The sequence below is a fragment of the Epinephelus fuscoguttatus genome, linkage group LG15, assembly GCF_011397635.1.
Source record: "Epinephelus fuscoguttatus linkage group LG15, E.fuscoguttatus.final_Chr_v1".
NCBI lineage: Eukaryota > Metazoa > Chordata > Actinopteri > Perciformes > Serranidae > Epinephelus > Epinephelus fuscoguttatus.
This window is the reverse complement of record NC_064766.1, coordinates 37,383,829-37,397,032: the sequence shown is the minus strand read 5'-3', so window position 1 is coordinate 37,397,032 and position 13,204 is coordinate 37,383,829. Positions and strand designations below refer to the sequence as shown.

Genomic DNA, 13,204 nt, shown 5'->3' with positions numbered 1-13,204 from the left:
GTGATATTTGCTATTACGTTTAAACAATTTTCTATTCCCTGTTTAATAATTTAGAGAATTAATAGATTTCTCATAGACGCTCATTAAGTAATCATTGTGTATACAGTGAGGCAGCTAATTTGCATGAATGAAACATACGGAAAGTAGATAATTAACCTGTTGGGACCCATTTTTATGATTAATCACAAACTGAGCACACAGAAAATGAGTACAGTAATGAAAGACTCATTGAGTAACTATTACGTATTATACCTGTGACTTGTTTCCTCTTTGGCGTAGTATGTTAAACATGAGAGATCCCTCTTTACCTCCCGGGTCTATCCTTCTTAATATACCAATATAAGTGAATATTCTTATTATGGAGGTATCAATTTCTATACCACAAGCAGAGGTGAAGAAGAGTGAAGAGCTCTGCATACAGTGTGTGTACTTTAGACCTGGATGTGCTGCCAGCTTCAATATGAAAGATGAACGTGTAATCAGAGAAGTTTCCCATAAAAATATGCAACTGATGATATTTTACTAACACTGATGAGGGCAACGTGTTTTGCTCAGTGCTGCATCGGGCTCAAGAAAAGGTATTTGTATATTGTTTTTGTTGACACTGATTACAAGTAAGATATCAAGCCCGTTTTATATATATATGTACACACACATAGTTAAAAACGTTACGCATAATGTTGACATTTAAATTCTACATCAACATTTGAATGCTGCCCAGACATTTTTTTTTTACCTGTCTATTCATTCTGTTTAAATCTGCTATTTCTGCACAGTTGCAGATAAAGAATAAGCTGCACTAATATTATTAGTTTTATACTATTTGTAGAATTAGACTCCAGCGTGGCTGCGTAAGATTATTTTCGACACGTGATCCAAACATTTCCAACAACTTCAGAGTGGTTTGAAGTCCAAAAGCCAAAACTTATTGATGAATTTTTTTCCAAAATCAAGGTCATTTTTTTTACATCTAATACAATATTCTGCTTCAATCCACATTTGTTGACATTTAGCCTCCCAAAAGCGACATTTTCACAGCAGTCAAAAAACTGTTTGCGCTCCCGTTTGCTGCACATAAAGGGAAGGACGCACTTGTACAAACAGGGCGGTCTTGCAGCACTATAAACTAAGCCTATAAAATTAAAACTCTTTTTCAGCTCCAACATTATTATAGTAAAAAGACTATGCATTTAATCACTTAATTCAAATGAAGATTTTGTTTGAGGAATAAAAAACATTTTTTTAAGAAGTGATGATTCATTCGAAAACCTCCAGATCTTTAATGAGTACACAAAGTATTGGTTTCAGATACTTCAGCTTTCAGCCCACTGTGTGTTTGATACTTGCGAAGAACTGAGAAGAACGCATTTGTCTCATCAAAGATCCTTGAACATATATTTCAGAAGTGTGGGCTCATTTCCTCCAACACTTGTGGTTTATGTTTCTTGACCACAACTATAAGTCTTAAGTTGAAGCTAAAACAGCACAAATGTACTTTTGGTACTCCAGATAAATCACTAAATATATCATGTTTGCATAAGTGTCAGAACGCATGAAATAAATATCTTAAATCGTACATTAATCTGTGTCTTATATATGTAAATGTACTTTTGTTACTCTGGCCGTTAACCTTGTAATGAGGACAGGAAGTGGTACCTGTGTTTCCTATGCCCAGCTGCAAGGTGCTGCGGTCCTTGGTCAGCCCGTTGGTTTTGGGACTAGCAGTGGGGGCGACGGTGGCCACCGCTCTGGGTGGCCGCTTCCCAGGAACCTTCACTGTCGTCCTCAGCAAGTCTATCTCTTTCCCATGCACATTCTGCATGTAGTCCTACAGAAATTGGAAAAAAAAAGGAACACGACAATTGTTGTGAATGGCCTGCACTCCACTCAAGATCGAGTCCAAACATTCCCACATATTCCCCTCAACACAGGCAACTGATTACACACAGCAGACCAACAAGAATCCAGGAATTATGGAAGAAAAACAAATTAAAAGACTATTCAATTTCCATCCCCATTAGTCACAACCCATCTTAGACCTTCCACTAAGGGTGTGTGATAGTGGAAAAATGATTGTAAAGCCATTATACATCACCTGTGCCCACGCCGTCTCTCCAAATAGCGAGATGTTAGGCTTAATGAATGCAAACAGTCTCATTCTCTTTCAATTTGGGCATTTGATTTGGTTTAAAGCGACTACTGCCCAAATGTGGGAAGCCAAGGTGAAAATCATTGGGCTCAGCAAAAAAAAGACCCAGATAGAGGCGAGCTCGGCCTTTGCCGTCCCCCCACCGGCTCCTCTGCTTTATTACCGTGTCATAAAGCACTCATTTCTTTCCCAAGCCTCCTCGCTAATTACCCAGTGAGCGCTCTCATTTCATTTTATTGCTGGAATTAACAGCCAGATCGAAGCGTGCAAAGCTATTAAGATGTGTGATTAAGCCACATTCAATTAGTTTCTACAAACAATTTAATTGATGTAGCAGATAGAATTAACAGAAGGTGATTGTGTGGATGGCTTGGCTGACTGCGAAATTAAAGGTTCCCCTCTTCCACTCTCAGTCTGCCTCCCTCCCTCTTTCTTCCTCCCTCTCTCCTTTCCTCAATCTCTCTTCCCCTTTCTCACTCCTTCTCTGCTCCACTGCTCCAAATGAGCTCGAGCTGTTACCGCGCTAATGTAACTGTCTCCCTTATTTCACCTCCCTCCGTAAGTCAACAGATTCATAGATTCATAGATTGCCCTGATGACCTGTAATAGCTGTAATGATCAAGAGATAGCCTGTTCAGTCAATTACATACATCACTGTAGCACAGCTCCGCTCTACTAATAACTGCTTGTAAATTAAACCGCTAACACACTGTCAGTACAACAGGGCCACACACAAGGTTCGCGTCTAACTGTTGGGCTTGTGCTCAAAGTTTGAGCTGTCTCATTAGACGCCAATATCTTTCATTTCACCTCGCCAGGATTATCTGAAACATCTTTAAACACAGGCCTGGAGGAATCAGAGAGTGATGGGGGGAACTGGAGGGATTTTGGAGGAAGACGGGCACCGGGCTCCTGAGCTGTCTGCTGCCAGCCAGCCGAGTGTTTAAGAGGTATTAGCGGCCCAGCGGGATTCTGACAAAGATGGATGTGGGAGGCTGGTCAGGCTCTGCTGCCATGCGGTGAGAACCATTATAAATACAAGCCAGCGTGCAGTCTGGGCGCGGCGGGCACGCAGAAGCACAGCCATGTCTCCATTAGACGGCACCGGGGATGGGCACCACAGGAGGGGACAGAGATGACCACTAGGACACCCTGTTTCTTAATACTACACTTAAAGTCACGGGGTTAGCTAGTTATATACAGTCGCTGTAGAAATCATGAGCCTATATGGTTGTAATCCAGCTCGCTACAGCAGCGGTGGTAAATGTAATCCCATCAAGAGAATCGTGCTCAGCGGTTGAAAAAATCCTACATTAAAACCTCCAGTAGCACCCTCGAGTACAAACAGTAGTGTAACAAACACATAAAGCCGATTGGAAAAGAAATGGGAAGGGAAGAAGGGAGAGGAGGAGGGGTTCAGACTCACATGTAAACTGGGGTGGTAAGTAAGGACGCCGTTATCACACAGTGTGACATATTTCTTTTTCCACTCCTTGTTGAGGGATTTGCCACTTCGCTTCAGAAGGATTCCCTGTAAGAGACGAGGCATCACGGTGAGCATGTGCTCCTCTCAAAGCAGCATGGTGGATGATATGAGCCATTATGGATGTTAAATACCATAAAACAGTATTATTATTGCTATTACAGATTTCGTTATGGCAGTTACATTTTGTTTGTGGTGAGTCGTAAAGCAAACATCATTTTAAGTGACAATTACGAAACAGTATGGGAGTGATTACACATTAAAAAATATGAAAACATAACAGTAATATTTAATTACATCCCCTTAAACTTTCATTCTTTATTATAACTTAGTTGGCTGACAGGTTAAATGACATGTTTCTGTTGTGAACCTCCAAAGCTGGCCAAGTTCCTCTGGCTCAGAGACCCCTCACAGACACACAGAGACAATCCAATTTGCCAGACCTCCTCCCTGCATTCATACACATAACATGCTGAACTCTGGAAGACCTCTCAATCCTGGGATTAGGGAGTGTGATCTCCCCTCTTCAAAGCCCACTCAGCTCTTATTCTATTCTACTTTATCTTCCGCGGCCTTTCAGGGCATCTGATGGTTTCCTTATCTGCTGAGTAAATCCACTGGTAAACAATGCAGTTCCTCTGCTGGAGGTGGCCAAACGCTGCTGAGTGCAAGGGCCAGGAGGCTCTCTGGGGTTAAATAGTGAGGAGGGGCACGCTTAATTAGGGGATTAAGCCGGGGCAATGTTTGTGCTTTTACAGCCAGGGCCTGTGTGTGTGTGTGTGTGTGTGTGTGTGTGTGTGTGTGTGATCTGAAAAAGGGGGGGTTAAAGAGGGTAGTATTTTGCTAGCCAGGCCCATCCTGCAGGCTTTAATCCTGATTAACACATCAGGAAGAGCTGACCCTCGGTGACCTGGGCACCAGGCTGTTTGCCGACAATCATCCTAATCCGAACCCGGATTCATCTAAAGGGGGCGAGTGCTGAACATCGGCTGCATGTTGGGAGTCAGTTTGGTCCTCTTTGTATTTTATCAATGTACCTGCCTGTTTAGAGCTGCTCACTGACGCAGGGCTTCAAATAAGTGAGTAGAGTAAAGATTTTAACATACTTATGTCACCATGAAACTTCCCCAGCTGACTTACATTAAAACAATTATTTTTTTGTAGAACAAGTTTATATGCAAATGTGCAAATAAGGCCTTAACTAATTAAATATCTGCTTTTTGCATTAATTTCCGAACAGAAATCTGAACTAGAATAAATGCTTGAATGTATATTTTGGATGTTTGCTTCCCACTAGTCTGAAAGACGACATGTTAAGGAAGCAAAATAGCCCTAAAATCCCCAAACTGACCACTTCATCTCGCCTTAAATCTACTCAGCAAAATTGAAATCAGTTCTTCTCTATTAAAATCATCAGGTTACAGGGTGTAAAATAATGTTATTTGAGGTTATCTTCACCTGTAATCTTTGAAATAGGAAAAAGATATTTGTCAAATCAAAATTAAGACAGTTGAGAAGACAGACAGCATCAATGCTGGCTGTGTGTCGCTGAAGCTTAATTAATTTTAATTAACAATTAGTGGTATTAATTGCTGGGTATTGCAATAAAATAAAATGTCATGATATTCTCTTGTCCTTGATCGCAAAAGGGGCAAAAAGAAATTATATATTTGTATTCTGTGTTGTAAATATTGTGTTGAATTGTTGTTTAATTCAAAAAAATTAGTTGTGCATTAAATGTTATTTCATATTTCAGAAAGTGTTCATTATCTATTTAACTCTTGATACTCGTGATGATTTTTCAGGAAGAAACATTGTGTCCCTCAATCGATAACTTGCTGACTGCCCAGACTCTTCTCAATTTAGTCAATAAAAGAACTGTAAACACTTTTTAAATGACTCTCTAATCATACAGAGTAAATGAGCCAGTCACACGGCCTCTGGCGACTTTATAATGCATGTTTTACAAGCAAATATGTTCCTCATCTCGTGGCCTTACTGAAGCATACACAAATCTATACATGCAATCAGCGCGGAGCTTCATATATTTATCAGAGCCGCGAAGCAGATCAATAAAGACAATAATGTGAAAATCTTTACACGTGCCGACCAATTTCTCTGTTTTATTTGAACAGTCGCTGTGATGTGTATCTCGTTCAGTAATTGGAAGCTCGACAAATGATTTGGGATCATTTATCTTAATTGTTTGATCGTCTGCTACGTTCGGATTAATTTAAGCAGTGTGTTCCTTATGTGATACTCTGGCCTCAGAAGGCAACATGTGTGGAGCCCTGCGCACACACACACACACACAAAGAGATGAGTGTGTTCAGCCTGTGCGACACAAGGAAACAGGCCGATCGTCAGACGTGCTCTCCGCGGCCACACAATTGTCATATCTACACAGAGGAGATAGTGTCTCTCTCTTCTTTTGTCAGACGACCAGGAGAAAAGCTGCATCCTGCCACTGCGGCTGACTGATAGGCCGGCCCTTTGTGACAGGGGGAGGAAAAAGTGTGTGTTAGCTGGTGTGTGTGTGTGCGTTGGGTTGGGGCGGGTAGGGGGGGTCGTGATGGGGCAAGAATGCACTCACTGCTGAGGAGCTGTTGGCGGCTCCTCAGCAGTGAGTGCATTGTTATCCTCACTCACTATTTTTATAGATAGCAGGGGGGTAGGAGCAGAGGAGAGACATGGGGTGTGTGTGTGGTGTGTAATTTGGCCCGATGGGGTGAGAGGGTGAGGGGGGGGAGTGGTAATTAAGCTCACATTGACACTTTGATCTCCTTGATTGTGCATTTGACTGGCCTGGAGATCAGCTAGTCACACCACGAACCCCCTACTTCCACATCTGTAAAGCCAACCCCCCCTTTAAAGAAACCCTTTGTAGATAAAGAGGGGGATGGCTCTTGTTAAAAGTTGCCATGATACTCAGAGAAACTGGCCCTGGACTTTAGAGAGGAGCTTCCAGTAATGGATAAGAATGGGAGAGTTTACAGTAAAGACAGCTCGGAGGGGATTCCTTCAACCTCCTGCTCACCTGCACTCGTCAGATTTGTCCGCTTCTGCAGATAAATTACATTAATCTACATAAAACGAGCTTCACGAAGATAAAATAATCATTAAATGTTTGCAGAATTATTTGAAGTTTAAATTTCCATGCTTTTAAGGGCATTTTTAGCAAATTTCCGCACAAATAAAACCACAATTTAAACATCTGTCATGTTAATAACTTTGATTTAAAAGAAATAATACACTGCGGCATTTATTATAATTCTCTAACATCACATTTATATCTATTACACGAACATCTACTATCAGTGACAGAGACAAGGGCCGATAGATGCTGTATCTGTTAAACTGGTTTCCCCAGAGCAATATTTTCTGATTGAGTGAGGGCGCTTGGAAGTGTCACCCTGACATTATTTTCCGCTGGACCAAAGCCTCGGTAATTTTCCTCCAAAGGGAGTGAGAAGGTCTGGCTCAACATTTGAAAAAAAAATAAATAAAAAAAGGTCATTATCTTCTATCATTTGCAGGTAAAGAGGATATTACAATGATGCTGACCCATTTTCAAAAGCACTCATATAATCATGAGTGATTACTAATCAATGTGTCAATTACTTCTCCTCCAGTTATCGTTGGACCTTTAGAAATGATCCTCACTCTGATATGTAATTCAGCGTTCAGCACTGCACAGCTGGTCCTCTGGAGCAAAGCATGAATACATTAAAACAGGAAAAATAGTAAAGAAATCGAGATAGAAATAAAAAACTACCAGCTAAAAAATTGCAATTATGTTACATTAGAAATCACACTCAGTGAGTCTATAGTATTTAATAGAGCATAATGTAAGTGAATGTGAAATTACCTTGGAAAAAAAAAAGTCAGAGTAAAGAAAATTACATCTGTTGGGACATCTAATGAAATTTTCAGCTCATCATCAGCTGTCAAAGTTGATTATATGAATACGCATGAATGAACTTTCATGCAAAAATACTACCCACACACAATTATGAGCAATAATAACAATAACATTTCCACTGGGACTGAATGGTTTTATATTAAACAGTGCATCTGTGATCCAAATGTAAGATTATTATGATCACACGATTGAAATCATATTTCCAAAACTGACTGACATGAGTCTGAATACATCGCCTAACGCACAATAACTACGTCTGCTTACAGTGGTTGTGTTTACGTACACACAACTAAAACAGATACTTATTTTCAGTAACGGTCATTCGACGAAAAAAGAAATAGTTATTTTCATTACAAACTCTTTAATCTGACAATTTACCTGCAATTACTGAGGTCAGATAGTGCCTTTAAAATGTAAAAACCTACATATTTTTAAAGAGAAAGGTTGATGATTAACACAAACTTAAGATGTGTCTTTGCTAATAACCTTCCTAGTGTTATATCTAAACCCTGAGCCTTCTTCTCTCTGGTACTCAGCTGCACTCGAGGGCTGCTGAGGTAATTTGTTAGGTTGTGTTGCGTCGCCATCTAGTGGTTACAGCAACACATGACTCTCTATGGTGCACACACTGAGATTAAATCTTTAACACACAGCATGTCATATTTAATGACACAAAAGAGATCAGACTAGAAGACAACTTGCCAAGAAATGGGAATTAAATAAAATAACTGAGGGCAGGGATTGGGGGAATGTCTGTATGAGTAGTAGCCATAGGAGTATTATTATCAGTCAGAAAGAGTTCAATTGAAAGATAAAAATCAGATTTTCAGGACTTCACTGACAGTTTCAGTGTTTTATAAAGGCTCAGCTGGGCTGGTGGTAACGCATTACAAGTAACACACGGTAAAAAAAAGTTGTTTTCTTTCAAGAACTTGTACTTCTATGTTTTACTAAAGTATATATTTTTGAGCCAGTCATCTACTTTTTATTTTACTACTACTACTTCTTACAAGAGTTAAACTATCCTTCTGTAAATATTGAGATTGAGTGTATGGTGGGGAACACACGAGGAGCACCTCTACTGCAGATGCCAAGTTTCCAGCTGCAACAATTTCTGACCACATTTTCTACACCAAAATTTTAAACACACAAAAATGTATCTAACTAGCTAATGTTAGTTTTCGGAAGGTTAATTTTTCATGTGTTAATCTTTGATGCTATGATAATGACATTAACTCATCTTATAGCTAGACATCTGTGACACTTTTACATGTATTAATCCTCATTAAAAGCGGTTATGGTTATTAATTCATTAAAAAACAACAGTTTTATCAACAAATGCTGTTTTGTCATTATTTTGCACTGGTACACACATCCTGAAAGACATTAAAATGTAAGGTAACTTGTACTTTGAGTAATTTATTAACCAGGGTTTTACTTGAGCACAGATTTTCAGTGAACTCCTCACCACTGAGGTTCAGTATTAGCTTTATGTTGGAGGAAATGTGGGGTAACTGGAGACCATTCCCACATCTTCTGGGACAGTGTGCAATGCAGGGATTTTGGCAAGATATAAAAGAGACTGAAAAAATACTGCAAACTGCCATCCCAATGGATCCTGTGTTGTTTTTTGTTGGAGAACCACCTCAAAATGTAGTTGGCAAAGACCAAAGATACACATTACGCATACCTCTACTGATTGCTAGATAAATGACGACTGTAAAATGGAGGAAAGAAACAAACTCAATGGACTCAGACTGAAATAACACTGAAATATATGACGGCAAGACTGCAAATCAAAGTCACAATGTCATAACATTGGGGTACAACACATGCGTAGTGAAAGGTCTGCACTTGCTGAAAGGCTCAATAGCTGGCGCACTATAATAGAACATAGGGGTGATTCATTTGTTTCACTGAGGTGTCTGCAGTCAGAATATATTTCATACCAAAAATAGGATATGGGTGAGAATTACAAGTCTGCAATTATTGGAAAGGTCTTAAAAAAAAAAAAACAAGACCGCAAACAAGGGCTTATCCGCCACCATCCATTCGAGTGTAAGTTCTGTCAGGCCGAGTGCACCCACAGAGCACCTGAAAGGACATCATCCCTTTGTTTCTAGCGCCGTCTGCTGTAATCCTCCAACACTGCAGCTCCAGTTACACTACACATGTGTCATACCCCGAAGCTTTCATGGGGTCAGAGGACGTGTCCCAGACTTCATTTAGCAGCCTTGCTGGACACTTTTTCTACAAAGATAGACTCCTGTCATGCTGTACTTGACTGTCTAAATGCAAGGATGTGAACTGGTGCACTTGGAAAAGGACATACAAGAAAAACAAAGTTTAAAAGATCATACTTACCCAGGTAACTATGAGAAATGTAGTGTACAAATGAGGAAGACAGCTTACCTGTTTGATAGGTATGGCCCTCCCACTGCCTATGCTGTCTGTTTTACTGTCAACGCTCTTTGCTTGTTCACTGGCTTTCCGTGACTGCAAGAAAACAAGAAAGTCAGTCAGCAACTGAAGCGACACACTGACGGCAAAGCAGAGAGGGAGATGTGGGGCGTGAGGTGAGGTTTTGGGGAGTAGTTGTGTATGCTGGGGTGTGTGTGTGTGTGTGTGTGTGAGGGAAAGAGAAAGAGACTGGGGGTCAGGAGGAGGGGGGTGGGCAGGTGAGGGTTTTGGTGTTTTGAGCACTTTGCAGTATTTGTGGAGAAACTCGACGTTGCAAAATAAAAGTCTCAAAAGAAGCTCGAAATTAACAGACAAGCAGACCAGCGGAACAAACAGCAGTAACACCGACGTGCAAGTTTAAAAAGGAAAAAAAAATCAAAATTAAAAAAGAGACCAAACCAAGACCACACTAGACACATCTCAACACAGAGGAGACCAAGGACGACCACACATTGAGTCATGACTCAGCCCTGAAACCCTTTGGGGGATCCTTCCCTCTGTGTGAGACCCAGAGCGGGCCCTTAGTGGACCTGCAGACCACCTGCTACTATACCAGTGTAGCTTCGGCTGTGCCTTTAGCATAGTCGCACTGATAAGGGCTTTTGTTGCACGGTAAATATGTTAAAGGTCATAACAGGTTAAAGGGAGAAAAGGGAAAATGGTTATTGTACAGGAGACTTAAGTTAAAGAAGTTTCCTCCGACCTTTGACCTGCAAAACCTGGAGGGATGTAAAATAATTGTGCAAATATCAAACAGTCAGAAAAGTAAAAATGAATGCACATTTCAAGTTTCTGGTCGTACCTGTGAAGGGAAAATGGTTAGACAGTAAATATAACTTTACAGGAAAATAAATAATAATAAAAAAAAATAACCTTCCCACCCCAAAACAAATAAAGAGATGTGATACAGGTAGGGACAGACATGATTGTGTATGGTCTCATTCAGAACATGAGAAATGTCCAGTCATCAATGGAGAGGAGGTAGAGTCTTGAGTTCAAGTAAACCAACTCTGGTGTTTATATTTTTTCCAACATTTTATTCTTTTTTAATGATGACTTGTTTAGCTTCTATACAGACACCATACAAAGCAAGTCACAAATTCACTTCAAAATATTCAACAGATTGAGCCAAACATTGCAGTTCCCACAAAATATAGGATGAACAATAAAGGCATTATTTCATATACTCCTTATATGTATGTACTTTTTATAGAGTACCATTGTAAATAAAATACAATACAAGATATACAGCAGTCTATATTTTTCGTCAATCCGTTCATGATAGAAAAGCGATTATGCAAGAGTTCATAATCTCTGTACCAAACCTAAAACTGAAGAAAATGAAAAGAAATCAATGAATAAAAGACAATTGAATGTGCAAAAATAAATAAAAAGGAAAACAAACGTTAAGATTAACTACATTCATACAAGTCGGTGCAACCCAGTGTCATTTGTTGGCAACTTTCAGTATAATCTCTCTCTGTAACACCTCAACACCCTCACACTCTAACCTGATTTTTATGAAGGCCTTCATAAAATATCCCCAAATTACTCTAATCTAAAATACCTCTGTGAGAATACATTTATACCACATTTTCAATTTCATTCAATACTCCCTGGAAAATAAGAAGGAATCAAATAAAAACGGACCAAATGAATGTAGGAAAATCTAAAAGGAAGAACAAAAAACAACTTGGCACCTCTAGTCCTTGAGTCCTCATTTATGGCAAAAGGCAGTGTGATGTCATGTAAGGAAAGGTTGTGTCCTTTGGGTGGCTGGATAACAGTTCCAAGAGTGACTTGACTGTACAGCGTGTTTTCATATGGGATGTCTGAATGAAAGTTTGGGGGGTGGGGGGTGCGGGCAGGGGTGGACGGGGCATTTCCAGAAGAGTCCCTACAGTCTGTCTCACTTCGTGATATTTGACAGTCTACTTTGAGTGCGCTCAAACACTCAAATGGACTCGACTTTAGGCTGCGTTAGACGCAAAGTCCTATGGTTTCCGTTTAGTGCAAGTTCTATGCATTACCCTGAATGCGCTAAAGCAACGAGGGTAAAGCAGCGACAAGCTCAAAGTCCTCAATAAATAATCTCCTCTCTATCATGATTGGCAAAGCAGGGGGACTCTTTTATTTAAACCGTCATGCTCTTCTAATTCGGAAGGAGTTGGAAAGCCCTTTTTGTTGAAGAAAGGTTGGAAACAGAAGCACAAATCTGCAAATATTGAAAAACAGTGTCAAATGGTTATTTTTTTTTTCTTTGTTTGTTTTGGTTATGTTTTTTATTTCATACGTGGAGATCCAGTGACAAGTCCAGGGACTTAAAAACATAGAATGGGGAACAACGAATGGCGGACATTAATAAATGCATCAAATGAATATGGGTGAGTGAGTGGGATGGAATTAAGTATAAAAAATGCCGTAGTATTCGTTTAAACTCCTAAACAGTGTGCTTTTCAACACAAAAAGGGACAGACAGCCTGAAGACGTCAGGAAAAACCACAGACAGATTACAAAACAGATCGTTCAGAGTTATTGACCATGGAAGCACTAGGAAAGAATAATGTGTACTGTGCTGACACCTAGTGGCCGAGGACAGTTATGGCAAAGACTTGCTTGAGATGACTGTGGTTGGTGAAATTGGTTTGTGAGGGCGGTGAAAAGATGGAGTGACACGATCTTCTGTAGTAAAGCTTTGAGTTTCATTCACTTACTTAAAAAAAAAAAACAACCAATATATTATTAAAAAGATTCACCTATTTTAAGGGTTTTTTTCTAATCAACTATGTCTGATGTTTTTGTAGTCAGATTTAACTTGGGTTTAACAATCTGAACCAAATTCTGTTTACTCTTCAACACTGTTAGCTCAATAAACACATTGCAAAGGATTTTTCTTAATTACAAGAGTCCCAATGCCAGCGCCACAAGTATTACTTTTATATCTGATTACAACTGGACAAGATGAATCACTTGCAGCAATTTTCTCTGTAATATCAGAACAAAATACCTTGTACGTGAAGTGATTCTGATATTGATCAGTCAAAGCTTGTCTACTGATGACATTAAGGCATATTTTCTTTCACTGTTACTTCACTTGAAACTCCCAAAATTAACATAAAATGTACTACTTACAAGAGTGTGGCTAGAAAACATGTCAGGCGTTCTGAGTGGCAGCCTGCCGTCTATCAGT

The 13,204-nt window shown here is 39.8% G+C and overlaps 1 protein-coding gene across 4 annotated transcripts in view; it reads right to left on the bottom strand.

Annotated features, from left to right (window-relative positions):
* agap3 (ArfGAP with GTPase domain, ankyrin repeat and PH domain 3) overlaps positions 1-13,204 on the bottom strand; it is a 163,847-nt gene that overhangs the window by 50,552 nt on the left and 100,091 nt on the right. For 3 of the 4 annotated variants that reach the window (XM_049598919.1, XM_049598920.1, XM_049598918.1), the window contains exons 9-11: positions 9,967-10,050; positions 3,576-3,680; positions 1,657-1,828 (exon numbers count right to left, since the gene is read on the bottom strand). In XM_049598919.1, coding sequence (XP_049454876.1) covers positions 1,657-1,828; positions 3,576-3,680; positions 9,967-10,050 — 361 coding nt within the window. Of the gene's footprint in view, positions 1-1,656; positions 1,829-3,575; positions 3,681-9,966; positions 10,051-10,957; positions 12,230-13,204 lie in introns of those variants that run through there. The other variant, XM_049598921.1, reaches the window with a different exon arrangement.